General features: G+C 35.7%; 1 protein-coding gene across 3 annotated transcripts in view; it reads right to left on the bottom strand.

Annotated features, from left to right (window-relative positions):
• Positions 1-15,480, bottom strand: part of LOC132122757 (VPS10 domain-containing receptor SorCS2-like) — a 162,969-nt gene that overhangs the window by 72,530 nt on the left and 74,959 nt on the right. For all 3 annotated transcript variants that reach the window (XM_059533147.1, XM_059533137.1, XM_059533156.1), the window contains exon 3: positions 3,636-3,735. In XM_059533147.1, the coding sequence (XP_059389130.1) occupies positions 3,636-3,735 (100 nt within the window). The remainder of the gene's footprint in view (positions 1-3,635; positions 3,736-15,480) is intronic.

Below are 15,480 nucleotides of genomic sequence, written 5' to 3'. Positions count from 1 at the left end.
TAAGGGACTTAGAAATGTGATTTAATGGAGGTCAGATATATTAGATACAAGGATATCTTTATTTGCGACTGACTGGTGTCAGTCTTGCTTTTCTGCCTTTCCCTGTTTCCCTCTGACGCTTCTTCTTTCTTTGTCTCTTGCTCTCATTCACGCTCGGTTGAGCTTAGCACTGTTGGAATGAGAGGGCCAGATGCTTTGGTTTTGGATCAGTGGCGTTTGATCCCTTTCCTCTACGCTTGGACACTGTCTTATGCCACACTGATTGACACTGTGTAGTTGTACGGTGACCTGTGGGGTGTAGGAGCACCATCACTCTGTCTCTGTCTCACTTGGATTTATAAATACACACTCAGATAGGGCAGAGCAATGCAGCTGAAGTGTAAACACTGTGGCTCTGTGGTGTTATCAGACATTGCTCTTGTTTGTTTGAGCATCCAGACGCTGCAACAATGACTCAACCAATGGTGTAAGTTTGGTGCAGAACTATCGATCGGCCGACAAATGAAAGACTCTGGAAACCTTTGGGAAAGCTGTTTAAAATCTAAAACTATTTTATAAATTCTCAAAAATATATTTAATAAAAAGGAATGGAGGCATTCCTTAATCCACAAAACATTAACTAACATTAACATTCATAAAGAGATAAAAAATTATTCTTTATAATTAAATATTTGTAATATTCACTAATCATACTGAAATATATTCATTTAGTAATTTTTTTTTAAACAATTAAAAAAAAACGTACTTTTAAAAAATTTGTTTTCTACACTAATTTTCTACATTAAATTATGACATTCTCCTTTGTTAACAAATCACACTGTCTAAACAGTATGTGTGTGTGTGTGTGTGTGTGTGTGTGTGTACATATTCACAAGGCACTAGGAAAAGAATGGATTGTAAAAGTAGTCTTTTTACAAGTCTCACACAGTCTTTAGGAAACTTAATGGCCAAATTAAAATCAATGCTGCTGCTTTTACACTGCCTAGGGCTCTGATCTGGTTCAAGGAACAAAAACGAAAATCAGAAACGAATGAAACTTTGACAGGAACAGAACCAGAAACTAAATTTTATAGTTTGGAACAGAACAAAAAATTTGAAATGGCAATAACTTCTCACAGTTGCAGCAGGCACAATGAAAATAGTCCCCAGCGACTACATAAACTAGTTTTGCTGCAACTACATAAACTAGCTGGGGACTATTTTCAGGTGCTGCGTAATACCATTGCACCCGCTGTACCCGTGGTATGGCAGCCAAGTTCCTTGAATAGTACGCTGAAATGAGACTATTGTTCCTAGCCAAATCTGTCTAGAAAATCTAAATTTTTCATCTCCTGTCAGTTTAAGTACACAATGTAACTACAGATGAGTCAAGTTTTAAATAGGAAAAATATTGTAACTCTTTGGTTATTTTTGAGTGAGATGCCAACGGCATAATCAGATTCAATGATCTATGCTAAGCTAAGCTAAAGCGCTACTGCCAGACCCAGAGATTGGCTGAATTGATTTGAAAACATTAAAACTCAACTGTCAAATATAATGGACTGTATCAAATCTTGACATTGTTTATTTAAGATCTGCACAGTATCTTTTTACAGCTTGTGAGTGGTTAGATGTTATTTGAGTGTTTCCTGTGGAGCTTATGTTAATTAATTATGTTAATTAATTAATTGAGTGTAATACTCAAACTGAAAAAAATGCAATGATTTATATGGTTACATTTTATTTTGATGGTCCCCTTAATCAATCGACTTTAAGCAACTTTGCAACTACATGCCAACTAACTCTCATTAGAGTATTAGTATGCTCAAGAATTATCGACTCTAGTACGGTAGAATAAGTTGAAGTACTTGCAAGGACACTTATAATCAGATTATTTGTTGGTTGACAATCAAAATAAAGTGTTAGCACATATTTACAGTAGCAGACATAGTAATACTCCAATGACTGCTAGTTGATATGTAGTTGCAGAGATACTTATCAACAGCTGTCTAAAGGGTACAATCAATATAATCAAACTGATATTACAATAAAAATAAAGCAAAAGTCTGATATTACACATTCATCTGATCTGATATCTGATCTTATGGCTGTTTGAGAATTTTTTTATTTTATTATTATTATTATTATTATTATTACTACTTATAAGTGGTCTTTGACCTCTTTGAGTAAAGTAGCATAAAAAATGTCAAGATATGAGACATGCAACATGTTCATTGTTTTATAAATAATCATAGTCTTAACAGCTATAACCACAAATAAGAAAATATTATAATATATTAAAACTGTTCTTATGAATATTCATAAGATTATAACATATTATACGTTTTTTTTTTTATAATGCATTATGCATTCATTATAATGGGTATTATAACAAGCTTCATAGAAATTGTTACCACAGATTTTTTCCATCATTTTAATTTTTACACATACTGTAGATACCTTGGCGAACTAACACACAACCCACTGTTTTTGTATAGATATAAAGATGTGTGATTACGGTCAATAACATCATAATATGACAACCACTGTCCCGCAACACAAGTATCATTTCTGTGAGTCAGAGTTGAAAAGTATTGCCAGCTCTGCAAATAGATGCTTTTCTCTGCAAGTGCCCCAGACAGCAGCACCTTCAATGAGGACACTCAAGGGTTGTTCCCTAGAAGCCTGCAAGTGTCTGTTTTCATGAAAGCCAGCTTTTTCCCAGACACAGCAGAAAGTGCACGTATTGTCCTGCCCTGTTCAAAACACTCTTTGTGTCGACAGTCAAGGTACGGTCATCTGAGATTTGAAGATAAAGGAGTCTGATGTGGGAAAGGGGTTTGACTGTTACCCCATCAGGAGTGACTGTGGAGTCACTTTTCCCTTTTGTCTCCTGAAGTCAACATTTCCTGTGCAATTTACTTTGCAGCCACAAACATCAAAACACAGCTTTGTCCTCAAACATACTGCATATCATTTTGAGTGACTGTTATTTTCCTGTGAATTATTGAAACTGTGCATTGTATCAAGAGCTGGAGACAGCAGACGAGCTTTGGCCTATTATAGAATATAGACAGCTAGCATTTCTTCAGCTGTGACATGTGTTCATGTTTAAGAGGTTGTGAGGAGATTACTAATGAGCAAGAGATCCCTGTAAACTTCATTAGGATGACTTTGACACGCTTGAACATGTCACAGTTGCTCTAGGGTGATCATTACCATCAATCTCCATAAGGGAGGGGAAAAAAATCAAACGACCTTAAACTCCTCACATTTAATTATACTCACACATACTCACTGAACATATGTATTAGATGTGTTTGAAAACATTCTAATATCAAGTGAGAAGAACCATATGGGGCTCATATAATTTTATATGGTAATGTGAATCCCTGATTGTGTGCTTAAACACACACTGCTGCCGATAACTTATAATTGAGTGTTAATTTCAATACCTGTGCATGATAATTAATTACCATACTCACATATTCATTAACATACGTGGTGAATAAAAAAACTATATCAGAATTATATGCATCCATCATGATAATAAATGGCAGTAAAAGGGGACAGTGAGTATGCTTTATAAAACTCTATTATTTATTTATTTTTAGTGACAATGAAGAACTGTACAAGGATTTAGTAAAGGCTCTCACCTTTTTCTTATTGGTGGGACAGATGTAGAAGTTTGTGACTATGATGGTTGTCCCAGGCATCAAGCTGAGCTTGGTGTAGGTTGACCCATAATCACTGGATCTGCATGGAGGAAGGGAGTGAAAAAAAGAGAGAAAGGTCATCTTTCTGATATTATCACTAATTACTGAGTCACACACATATCCATCTGGATAGCATCCTCATATTATTAGATTCAGAGCTGAGAGGCAACAAAAACATATATCCCACATTGTATAGTCATGTGTATATTTCTGACAGAATATTTTTTTGTAAAATAAAGTCTTTTTTTTCAACTAGAGATAGATACTGTTTGTACACACTTTCTCATGTCTTTTCAACCTCAAATCTCTCTTAATTTGTCATAAATATGTAAACATGACACTGGGCCACACAAATTTTCAGCCATCAATACACAGAGAGTGAAGTCTCTGGTTTGAGACGGTAAACAGCAAGTAAATATATCCCCAGTGCTTTTTTATGTCATACTGCATTTGAGTCAAATTCCGAAATGCTTGTTCAGTGAATTCTAAGCTTTATATATTTCTAAGACTTGACTTGACTAATCATGTAGGCTAATAAAATGTTGCAAAATTGAGTGGGTGATTTATTTTATTATTCATATGAAAACAATAACAATAATAATAATAGCAACCTGTTTTTGTCTATATACCATATTTACTATTAATTGCCCAGCTCCACTGTCAATGATCTAGCACCTGCGTTAGAAATGTTCTGGCGCCGCCCTGTTTCCACAATTTGTGATGTTTTGGTGTGGATGAGAAACTTTTGCAAGACACTTTAAAATGCTAGTATCGACAGAGAGTAATCTTCAATCTGATGCTGACCGAAACGGCATGTTAAAAGCGTAAGCAGAGTCGTTGAGGACAGCGTCAAATCAGTTTTAAAGATGAGGATGTTTCACGTGTGGCAGCTAATATGACGTAAACTATCCAGAGATTGATGTCAGCTCAAGGAGAAGCTATTTGAACTGCTGTAGCTGTAAGACATGACAAGGTAGCATCACAGGTGTGGAAATATTCGCAAAAATCAACCAGGCGGACAGCTGAGGCCTAAATCAGCCAGACACTGTCAGAACCAATCATTATCACAAAACACAGTTACATGAAATGCACTTAAGAACAAGGTCAAGGTCACAAGGTTACATTTAAAGTGACCATGTCAGTTTCTTTTACCTCACTGTTAACCATACTCTGAATCCTCAGTTAGGTTGAGAAAAAGCATACTGCTGCTGTCAGCCGATATAGTGTACAAAATGCCTGATCAAAGACTATTCCTCAACACAAACATACAGCGCTAAAGACTTCCCCCATAGAACTAATTAAAAAACAGAAGTGAACAGAACTCTTCTCTGGAGCTCCTGCTGAGCTCATATTTTTGTCTCTTACTTGACAGAACGGAGCAGAACAGAGGTGTTTCAGCTCGAGAGGTTTAAATGAAAGCGGGAGGGAAGGCTGGGCAGGGTGGGGGATGTGGGCTACCGCTGATCATTATGCCAGGAGTTATGCTTCCAACACATCACAGCGAGGTATCATGGCAGGATGAGGAACTAGGGGAGGGCCTGAGAAACAGCATCCTACAAACAGCCTTTTAAATTTAAACATGATGATAGGGACATGACGGGTTGTGCTTTTCAAAGCAGAAATTTTAAATCAAATACTTCAAATGTAAATGACTTTTTTTAACCCACCCACAATCAATATACAATAAGAGTTAAATAAATAAAATAAAAATAAAATGTTTTCAAACTTGACCTATCCTAAAATTATAAATGCAGTTTCTCGAATCACGCTAAAATAAGATTTGCTTTATTATTACCAAAACATCCTCAAAAATACCAAAAAGCCATGAGTATTTTAACATCATAATTGGATTCCTAATACATGCCATTAATTAAGAAGAGTCCAGTCTGTTAATTAGAATACTCAATCAGACAATGATGGTGTTCAGCGTCTCAAAGTGGAGTAAAACTCGGCAGAGGTCATCAGCGGAGTTGGTGGAGCGAGCGTCAGAAACAGCCAACTCATTAAGTAAATCCTCTTGTGGAGAGTGAAATGTCAGAGGCCTCAGAGGAACATTATGTAACTAATAAAGCTAATTTGGAGGATTGTGTGGCATGCTGCGCTTCGGTTGCCAAACGTTTCGCTAATGATGCTAACTTAATCGGATGGCTCATTTAATGCCACTGATTAGCTGACGGGACTAATGCTACTGTTGAAGGAGGAGTGTGGATAATAGAAGAACATGAAGGGAAGAAAAGATGGAGAAGGAGAGAGGGGACAATATATTAAAACTTCAAACCTAATTGATATCCAATCAATGATTTTGGCTATTCCATTAGGTATTTAAACAAAAGTTTAAAAAGTTTGGTCTAATAGTTTTTTTTAAATGTTTTTAAGAGAAGTCTCTTATGCTCACCAAAGCTACATTATATTATGAAATATCATTACAATAAAAAAAAATTTTCTATTACAATACATTTTAAAATGCCATTTATTCCTTTGATGCAAAGCTAAATTTTTAACAGTCATTACTCCAGTCTTCAGTGTTGCATGATCCTTCAGAAATCATTAACAGAAAAAGAAAACAAGGTGCATTTCAAGACAATTGAAATATATTAGGCATAAAATATCTCGACATCAACAGGATCATCTACCAATCTACGAATAATGGTGTATCCTTGATCATGTATCAAGCTTGTAGAAAGTCAAATTAGTTTTGAGGCAATTTTAAATCTCAGAATAAATCAAATTCTTGCCATGAGGGAGAGCGAACTGTTTCCAAGTTTGGAAATGAACAGAAAACATTGTGACTTTCTGTATTCATTTGGGATCATGAGTCATACTCCATGCAGACATTCGCTGTCACACTGAATCACAGTTCAAGGTATGAGAACAGCCTGTGTATTTGGAGGGAAGCGCTGGAGGAAAACACTAAGATCGAAAAATGTACAAAAGCATCTACGCATCGAAGAACGTGCACATTATTCTTCAAAGCCATGTACATGTCCTTGTCCTTGACTGTTCTTTTTTGGCTTATTGATGGATCTCTATTGAAAATAACCCACACAGGCATACTTGATTTCTGTGCTTGTGTAAAATCCTTCAATCCAACACTAGAGGCACAGCGGGAGGTTAGCATTAGCGTCAAACATAATTTACGTCAAGTGGTGTCATAAATATTTTCTCCAAAAACTAGACATTGGCTATGACCGGCACCTTTATTAGACTCCCTGCATTATAAACAGGCAATTTGTCTTGTCCTGGGGATCTGAAAATGATGTACCCTTTGTTATTTGTACTTTTAAATTGAAATTATTTTTGTTGTTGAACTTGCAGTTAAGTAAATATATCTTTCTTTTGCTAGCTTGTCACATATGAAATTGTCTGGTTGCCATTCACTATTTAAAACACGTACTTCCTAAAATATACTTGGTAAAGCCACTCAGATCTGCTTGCGATAAGCCTGTGCCCACTATATTAAATTCTAGCAATTTTCAAATCTACAATGTGAATAAATTAAAAGCAAACTATATTATGTCAATTAAAAACATATTTCAGCTTTGAAAGTCTATAGCAGAATAGCACTCCTGAAGCTCAAACAGTACAGCTAAAATGGTGCTAACAACATCAGGGTCATACGTATGACTCCCAGGGAATCCATGAACTGATGATAGTCAAGTATGGTCAAATCAAGTCACCTTTATTTCTATAACACTTTGTACAATACAGACTACAGCTTCACAGTAACAGAAAACAATGTGAGAGGTTCTAAAAAGACAATAGTATAATTATTCAGTAAAATTCAGTTCAATTATTATTCAGCTCAAAGTATTGCTTTGTTTAATGCAGTTTAATAACAGTGTAAAGTTGTTTATTCATCTTGAGTCAGTTTAATGTTGATTCAGTTCAGTTCAATAAGTGTCCATGTTGCAATATGCAAATCTAGCTATAAAGCAGCTCTACAGAAGACAACAGGGTCATTATCCAACCGTTTGTTCTCATCCAACAGTGTCAGTGTAGGCCATTGATCTATAATAGATCAGTAGTGTAGGCATATTGATAATATTAAATATTAAGCGCATTTTAGACCTTAACTACGCAAGCCAAAGGCAATGGTTGCAGGGAACCAGAATCCATGAGGTCACAGACACCGAGAAAGAAAAACATCTCAGTTAGAAATCCATTTCTTCTCTGACCTAAGCAAACAAACACAGTATGATAATAACTGGAGTACGTTACACCTGCATTAGATGAGAAAGGAACAGTTGTAGTCTGTCCAGCAGGTTGAAACAAGATGGTAGAGCTACTGTTTTTAGTGTAGTTTAGCCAGATTAACCAGTAGTATGAGTGGTCATAAGCACAATGATTGTGCGCCTTGTTAAATTTGGCATTGAGGTCCTTGCTGGTCCTGTCATGATATGTTCATAGGTAGCCAAAGGTTCAAAGGTTAATAGGTAGCCACTTTGAGTGAGAAGTCAGTTAAGTTTTTTATAAAAATGTCTGCCATGTCAATGACTTTAGAAAGGACAAAATGTAAATCATAATATGTAAATGGTTAGTAAATCGTGTAACTGAAAGAATCCATATAATTTCTGCCAACTGGAGAGCATCCAATATACTGGTAAATAATGTGGCATTTCTTGAACATCTACACAACTTTAACACAAAGTACATTAGAATAGCAAATTATTTATTATTCATTCAAGAATTCTTAAAGAACAAAACATTGAATAGGATCCAACGTCTTTGCTGACTCATATTTGCGTCAGTTTTTAAACACCACAAACAGGTTGAAGTAGGCTGTGAGGAGCCAGGTATGAGCACTCAAGAGGATCTGTGAAGTGTTTACACCAGTGCTACAACAGTACAAGGGGCTTCTGTGCCACAGTGCAGATCTCCCCTAATCTAATGATTCTAATTATTGGAGGTATTTTAGTCCTTCTGCGTTAAGAAAAAAGACGCTCTGGTGCTGGATGTTGGCAAATGTCTTATAAATGCATTTAGGCCGAATTCACCCTTTGTAATGATAACAGTGAAATGTAGCTTGCTGTGTTTTTTATTCCTGAGCACTAAATCAAATATTAATTATTTCAATATGACATTGTTTTTTGATATTCGTAATAAAATAATGAAAAGGGAAATATGCCGTTTGAACAGTCAAACAGAAAACAAAACAAAAAAACAATTGAAAGTACACAACAGCCTCAACATTTGTTTTTACCATGGAATCATTAAAATTATTTTCTGGCTGAAAACCCCACAGTAAAAGGATTCAAAGATTGAAATGAATACTAAAGAGAATGCCAAATTAGTTATAAATAAACACAACAAATGCTGAAATTAGGAAAAAGTCATTTCCAAGTGTGTGATTGTCTCAGTGGGCTCTGTGTTGGCTCAAATATCAGAAAGTGGAAGCGAAACCAAACCACTGTTTAGTAAAGGTCGTCTATCAAAATTCTCTCCACGAACAAGGAGACTTGCGTGAGAAGCCACAGAACAGCCAAAAAGATCACTTTGAAGGTCCAGTAGAAGAGAATATTAAAGCATGTCTGGATTTCACCAAAAAACAAAACAGTGACCTGACCACAATGAGAAAAGAGTGGTCAAATGAGACATAGATCTTTCTAGGGAAAATCACAGTGATCCATGCAAAGTGAGTCTTACACATCATAAACTTCAAAATGCAGCTATTGTACAATGATGTGTGGTGAACTGAATTAAGAAAAATAAAAGATTTTCTAATCTGATTGCAAATTGCAGCAGAGTAATAAATGCACTTGTAATAAGAAATCCTATTACAATATTTCAATAGTTGCTGATATAAACTCAATGAAATGGCCACTCCATTCAAAGATGCCTGAAATGTATTTGGTAGTTATTAAGCCACTGCTGATTAATTTACACCCCTCATATTATACTGCCGGGGGGCAATTAATTCTCACTAATGCCTTATCACTTACTATTATGAAAGGCTATCATACATTTTTTATTGCACAGAGAGCAGGAAAAGGTCATGAAACTTCTTAACTCAAATCTGTGACTATTTTAAGGCACACTATAGAAAAGATAAGTCTTGCTGAATCCCTGTGTCCATGAAAGTTAGAATGACTCACTACGTTTCTATTGATTAGCTCTAACATCTCTCAAACCGAACACAACCATCCACCCTACAACCCTCCCAAAGGATATTACCTCACCACTACTCTGTAAATAGCCTATCAACATTCAAACTAACCAGAACGCTTCTTACAAATAGCTCAAGGGATTCGTGAAAACTGTCAGCACTTCACAGTACAATACATTATTTTATAGTACTTATTTTTTTGACCTATTTAAGGTTCCTGTTGCTCAAGTGGTAGAGCATTGAGTTAGCAGTGCACGGTTGTGGGTTTGATTCCCAGGAAACATATGTTAGATAAAAACCATTAGCCTGAATGCACTGTAAGTCACTTTGGATAAAAGCGTCTGCTAAATGCCTAAATTTAATAATTTTTTTTTATTTAATTTAAGAAAGTTTCTAAAAGATGCTCATCAAGGTAGCATTTATTTGATCAAAAATACAGTAAACCAAAAATATTGTGAAATATTAATACAATTATTATAATGGTCACCTCTCGTGAGGTATCGCACTATTGAAGCGGGCTACGAACCATTTTCCGCATTTCCCTCACTGCGCATGCGCATAAACGAAACCATGGCGACACGGCGTGTAGTGTGGACTAAAGTGATGGAGGGAAAACTTATGGAATTATGGCAAAGAAAAATAAAAATAAAAGAGAGAAGAAAACGCCTGCTTACCTCTAGTTCGCTTTGCAAAATGGATAAACCATATTGGCCACCTGCGCGTCCAGATACGCCGACGCCTTTTTTTTTTTTGGACATTTCAGCACACAGAATTGCGCATTATCAAAGCAGTGCGTTTATCCCGGGAAAGCATGTTTATTCTGAAACAGCCAAAAAATATCCAAGTTCTGAGGGATCCTATGTGTTGATTCCCCACTTATAGTGTGAGCATTCAAATCGCAACTCGACGATCGGACCGTACAGTGAGCTTTACATTGCATACGATCTACTCGTATAGTGTGAGTTGGTACCTTGCCAAAATCACACAGAAATCGCACAGTGTATGCCCGGCTTAACACAGATTTAGACAGATTTGTGAACAATATTTGAGAGAAATAGGCCTTTTGTGTACATAGAAAAAGTCTCAGATCTTTGAGTTCAGCTCATAAAAATGGGGGAAAAAACTAAAGTGTTGCGTTTATAATTTTGCTCAGTGTATATGTATTAATCATTTATTCCTGTGATGGCAAAACTGAATTTTTAGCAGTCATTACTACAGTCATTACTTCAGCATTACATGGGCCTTCAGAAATCAGTCTAATATCCTCATTTGGTGCTCAAGAAACATTTTTGTATTATTATAAATGTTGAAAACAGTCGTGCTGTGTAATTAATTTGTGGAAACCATTCTTCTTTTTTTTTTTTTTGAATCTTTGATGAATAGAAAGTTAAAAACCGCTTTTATCACATAGGCTATTTTCTCCTAACAGCAGAGCTGAATCAGATGGAAGCATGACCCAACACTCATGGAAAGCCCTTAGGGATGATATGTGTGGTTTGCTTTCAGAAAAAATATGTAACTATAATTTCAAAGACTCAGTGTTGCAAGGGGGCCTGGTCAGCCGCCAACTTGAGGCTGGGAACACAGAGATAATTCTGACTTGTGCAACTATTAAACAATCTGGTTAGATAAAGACATGACCAAATAAAGGTTCCAAGACAGGATATTCACAGAGATGCCAAAGAACACTTTTTAAAGAACCTTACAATGCACATTTCTTACATCTAAAGAACATCTAAAGAACATTTTAATCATCTAAAAAACAATCTTTTATAATCTTTTTGCACTATAAAATATATTTTGCACAACAAAAGATTCCATAGATGTTAAGATTCTTCATGGAGCCACTGATGCCCTTAAAGAACCTTTATTTTTTAAGATTGTAGTATGAGTTCTAATATTGAGTAGAAACACCCTCAGGCACACACACATACACACAGAGGGAAAAACTCTCATTTACACCTTCAGAAACTTAGACAGAGTCTTGTGCCTGTGAGTACTGGGCAGCAGTGCTGTAATTGGAAGCGTTTATCTAAATGACACCCTCATGAGGACCGCTGGGACCAAGCTGAGAATTCAGAACACCAGTGACATACTTTATTTCTACTCTCTCTCTCTCTCTCTCTCTCTCTCTCTCTCTCACTATATTTCTTATTCCTGCATTAGATATAAATATGACAAGAAGCACAGGATTTCTGTGGGAATTTTAGCAACAAAACAAATATGAGAGTTTTCTGATATTTATTTCTATGGACACAATGTAAGTGAAGGAATATATAATATTAAGTAATAATACATTGTAAGGACCACTCTAGAATTCTTTCTTTACAAAATCACATCACTGACTGCATGAACTGACATGATATATTGACTCAAGGTCAGTAATAGACACTAGAAATCAGTAAGCTAGAGATCTTTTTATATTACAGACATATTTGTCAATAAGGCATAAATATTTAAAGCCTGCTTCAGCATATATATGTGGTTACACAAACCAATATGTTTCACATGAACATGAAAATATACGAACACTTATGGTTAGATTTTACGTTTATGTTACTCAAGAGTGCTTGTCCTCTAAGCAGTGTTTTAACACTCATTTATCAATTCCATCCAATAACATGAATCATTTATTTTAAAAATGGCTTAAAATCACTTTTTATATACTACATTGTATCTCTATAAGATGCTATTGATCTGTCAGTTAAACTCTTGTTCTGTGATACTACATGATTCTTCTATTATCAGCTACCATATAACCTTTAACATCACCTACTGCACACTCTCTAAATCCCTGTTTCTCTTATCTTCGAGACGCTAATTGATCTTTGACCCTCGATGGAAGATCTGAAAGACAATTTGTGTGCTACTGGGTTCAAGGGTCATATCACTAGGGAAAACTCCCCATCATGGCACCACCGGACAGCTCGGAAGCAATCGTTCAAATAAAAGAGAAATGGCAGGTTCAGTGAGAGATGGGCAAGCAGTTAACAGCAAGTCAAAGCTTTCTTGACAAAGAGTGTGTTTTGGTTAGATGGATGCTTTGAAGGGAAGAGATATTTTATACTAACTGTGTGTTTGTGTATGTGTGTGTGTGTGTGTGTGTTTGACTGTGTTCTTTGTTTGTTTCACTTGTAGGAAGTATTCTGACACAAATCTCTCTGTTTGCCTGAGGAATCCACAATGTATCATCTGTAACATTCTTCACAATTTATCTAATCTGAAAGGGAAAACACAAACACTTAATGGGAACTAAGCTTAAGGAGCTCTATTTCAAACAAGTTATGATAGAAACAAACAGAGCAAAAAATAAACCGTCTCACAGAAACTGCTCATTAATACACCATCATCTTAAAGCACATTATTCCAATGGGATTAACATAGAAATCTTAATTCACAAATGCTTTATTTACGAATCCAATACAAACATTATACATCTGATATCTCTCTCCCCACTTCCCATGGTCTCAAAATACAGTTCTGCTATATGACAGATAACCATGTAATTACACATATAACTATTTCATCTCTCCTGTCTCTGATATTGTGATGCTGAATAAATTAGCTGAGTATAAATATTGTAAATGTGATGGTGATTGACTGATGAACTGAAATGACATGGTCTTCACATCTGTCCTGTTATATCACCCCATGCGTCCACTAAACACTCAAGAAATGTGCCCTTTGCAGCTTCTTGTAGCCGTCCATTAGCTACTGCGTATTATGACATCCATTAACATTTTACTGTGCTGCCCATTTTGAAAACGGAGATTGCTGAAAGCATAGCTGGACTGAAAACCTCATTCTGTCACAAGCTTGTCTTTCAAAAGTGTGAAATTTATTGGGTGTGATTTAAAAAGCAGCTCATTTATGTAATTGCATTAAAAGCACACTTGCTTTTATACTGGACTCATAATGTCTAAATTTGCCGACAGCTGGGGCTTCTGGGCTGTGTATGTGGAAGAGATAAAACAGTTTTTGGCTCATCATCAAACATACCATCATTTGATGTGAGCTTATTTTTTTGTGGTAACACCATACACTAACAAAGCAAAGGACAACTAGAAAGAATAAAACTAACGTTATTACTCCAACAAGAAACTCTGGTAACAGCATGGAGGAGAGAGTGAGAAACACTTGCTGAGGACTGACTACATTCATCATACACAAGCCACAAATACACCAATTTAGGAGCGCCTCTGTCTGTCTCTCTCTCACTCACACACACGGACGCACACACACATTATACAATTCTGAAGACCATAAACAATCCAATTAAGGGCCAAAGAGGGTGTCTTTACAAGGTCTGTGCTGTGTGTGTGTGTGTGTGTGTGTGTGTGTTCTCTCTGACAGAACCCACATGTGACCAGACATTGCACATCGTCAACAGGCTGTTAGTTCAGAGACAAATACATCTGTTCATCCCCTAGGGGCTCTTGTCAAAATCTCACATTAGCTAAGCAGACACACACTCAAACAAACAAATACACAAACGTTTACTTGCCTATTTAAATGAGGACATACTGTAGACTTCTATTGTTTAACAATACAAAGGCAATTAAAATATTAAAATAGTAAGAGATTAATTAAATTCCTTTATATACTGTATAAATGTATACAGCATACAAATTTTGATTGCCTTATATATATATATATATATATATATATATAGCATGTATTATTACTTAAAGCATGACATACTATTTTAATGAATGGAATACAGCATGTACTACTACTTAAGCCTTGATATATAATTTTAATTAATGATTTTTTCCCCAAATAATAATGTCGAACATCTCTGAATGTGTAGAGGTGTTTTCACAGATGTCTCTGAGATTCTCAATGCTAGGGATGAAAAAAAACAATTTTAAAGAATAACAAGGGTGCTCTTTTGAAGCATTGCTCCTTTTTTGTCTCATATGGTCCTGAAAAGCAAAAATAAGAGAGACATGTTTCTAACCATTAATCAGATACAAATCTGAAGTCTCATTGAGGTAATCAATGTGTTTGTGATGGTGGGGGGTTAGCGGGTACTATAAGACACTTGACAACTTGTCTGAGAGGGGCTTTTGAGAACCATTCATACCTCTCCATCTAATTGAACAAATCTCTCTCTCTCTCTCTCTCTCTCTCTCTCTCTCTCTCTCTCTCTCAGGGTGAGGTAGCACAAGAGACAGGTAATCTAATCAGCAGTCCACTTAGCATAATTGAAATACATAGTCCTTGACTAGGAAAGAGGAGTGATCTATTTCACTTTCATCATTATTTGATCCATCCTCAAAAGAACCGTGTTTTATCCTGATGTGCAACACATCAAGAGACTCACGGCTGCCTTGAATCTCATTGATCTGAAACAAAGTAAATACTGAAGGAAAATGGTTAAGACTTAGATCCCGTGCAATGTCTACAGTATTCACCTAATCTGTTTTTATAACATTTTAATTTATTTATTTACTTACTTAACCACAATTTAATTTAATTAACATTGGGTACACATAACATGGTAACATTTCTCACTTCAATAAAAATAATAATAATAATAATGATCTACTTTTGAAAATCAACTGCATGGTGCAAATACTGTCCATTAATAATAATAATTTTAAAAAAGTAATTTTTTTGACATAGTGGTTCAATAAGTGGGTCAGATTTTATTTCAGAAACCACTGTAATGAATTCAGA

The sequence above is a fragment of the Carassius carassius genome, chromosome 3 (assembly GCF_963082965.1).
Source record: "Carassius carassius chromosome 3, fCarCar2.1, whole genome shotgun sequence".
In the NCBI taxonomy this organism is placed as follows: Eukaryota; Metazoa; Chordata; class Actinopteri; order Cypriniformes; family Cyprinidae; genus Carassius; species Carassius carassius.
This window is presented reverse-complemented; position numbering and strand designations above follow the sequence as displayed.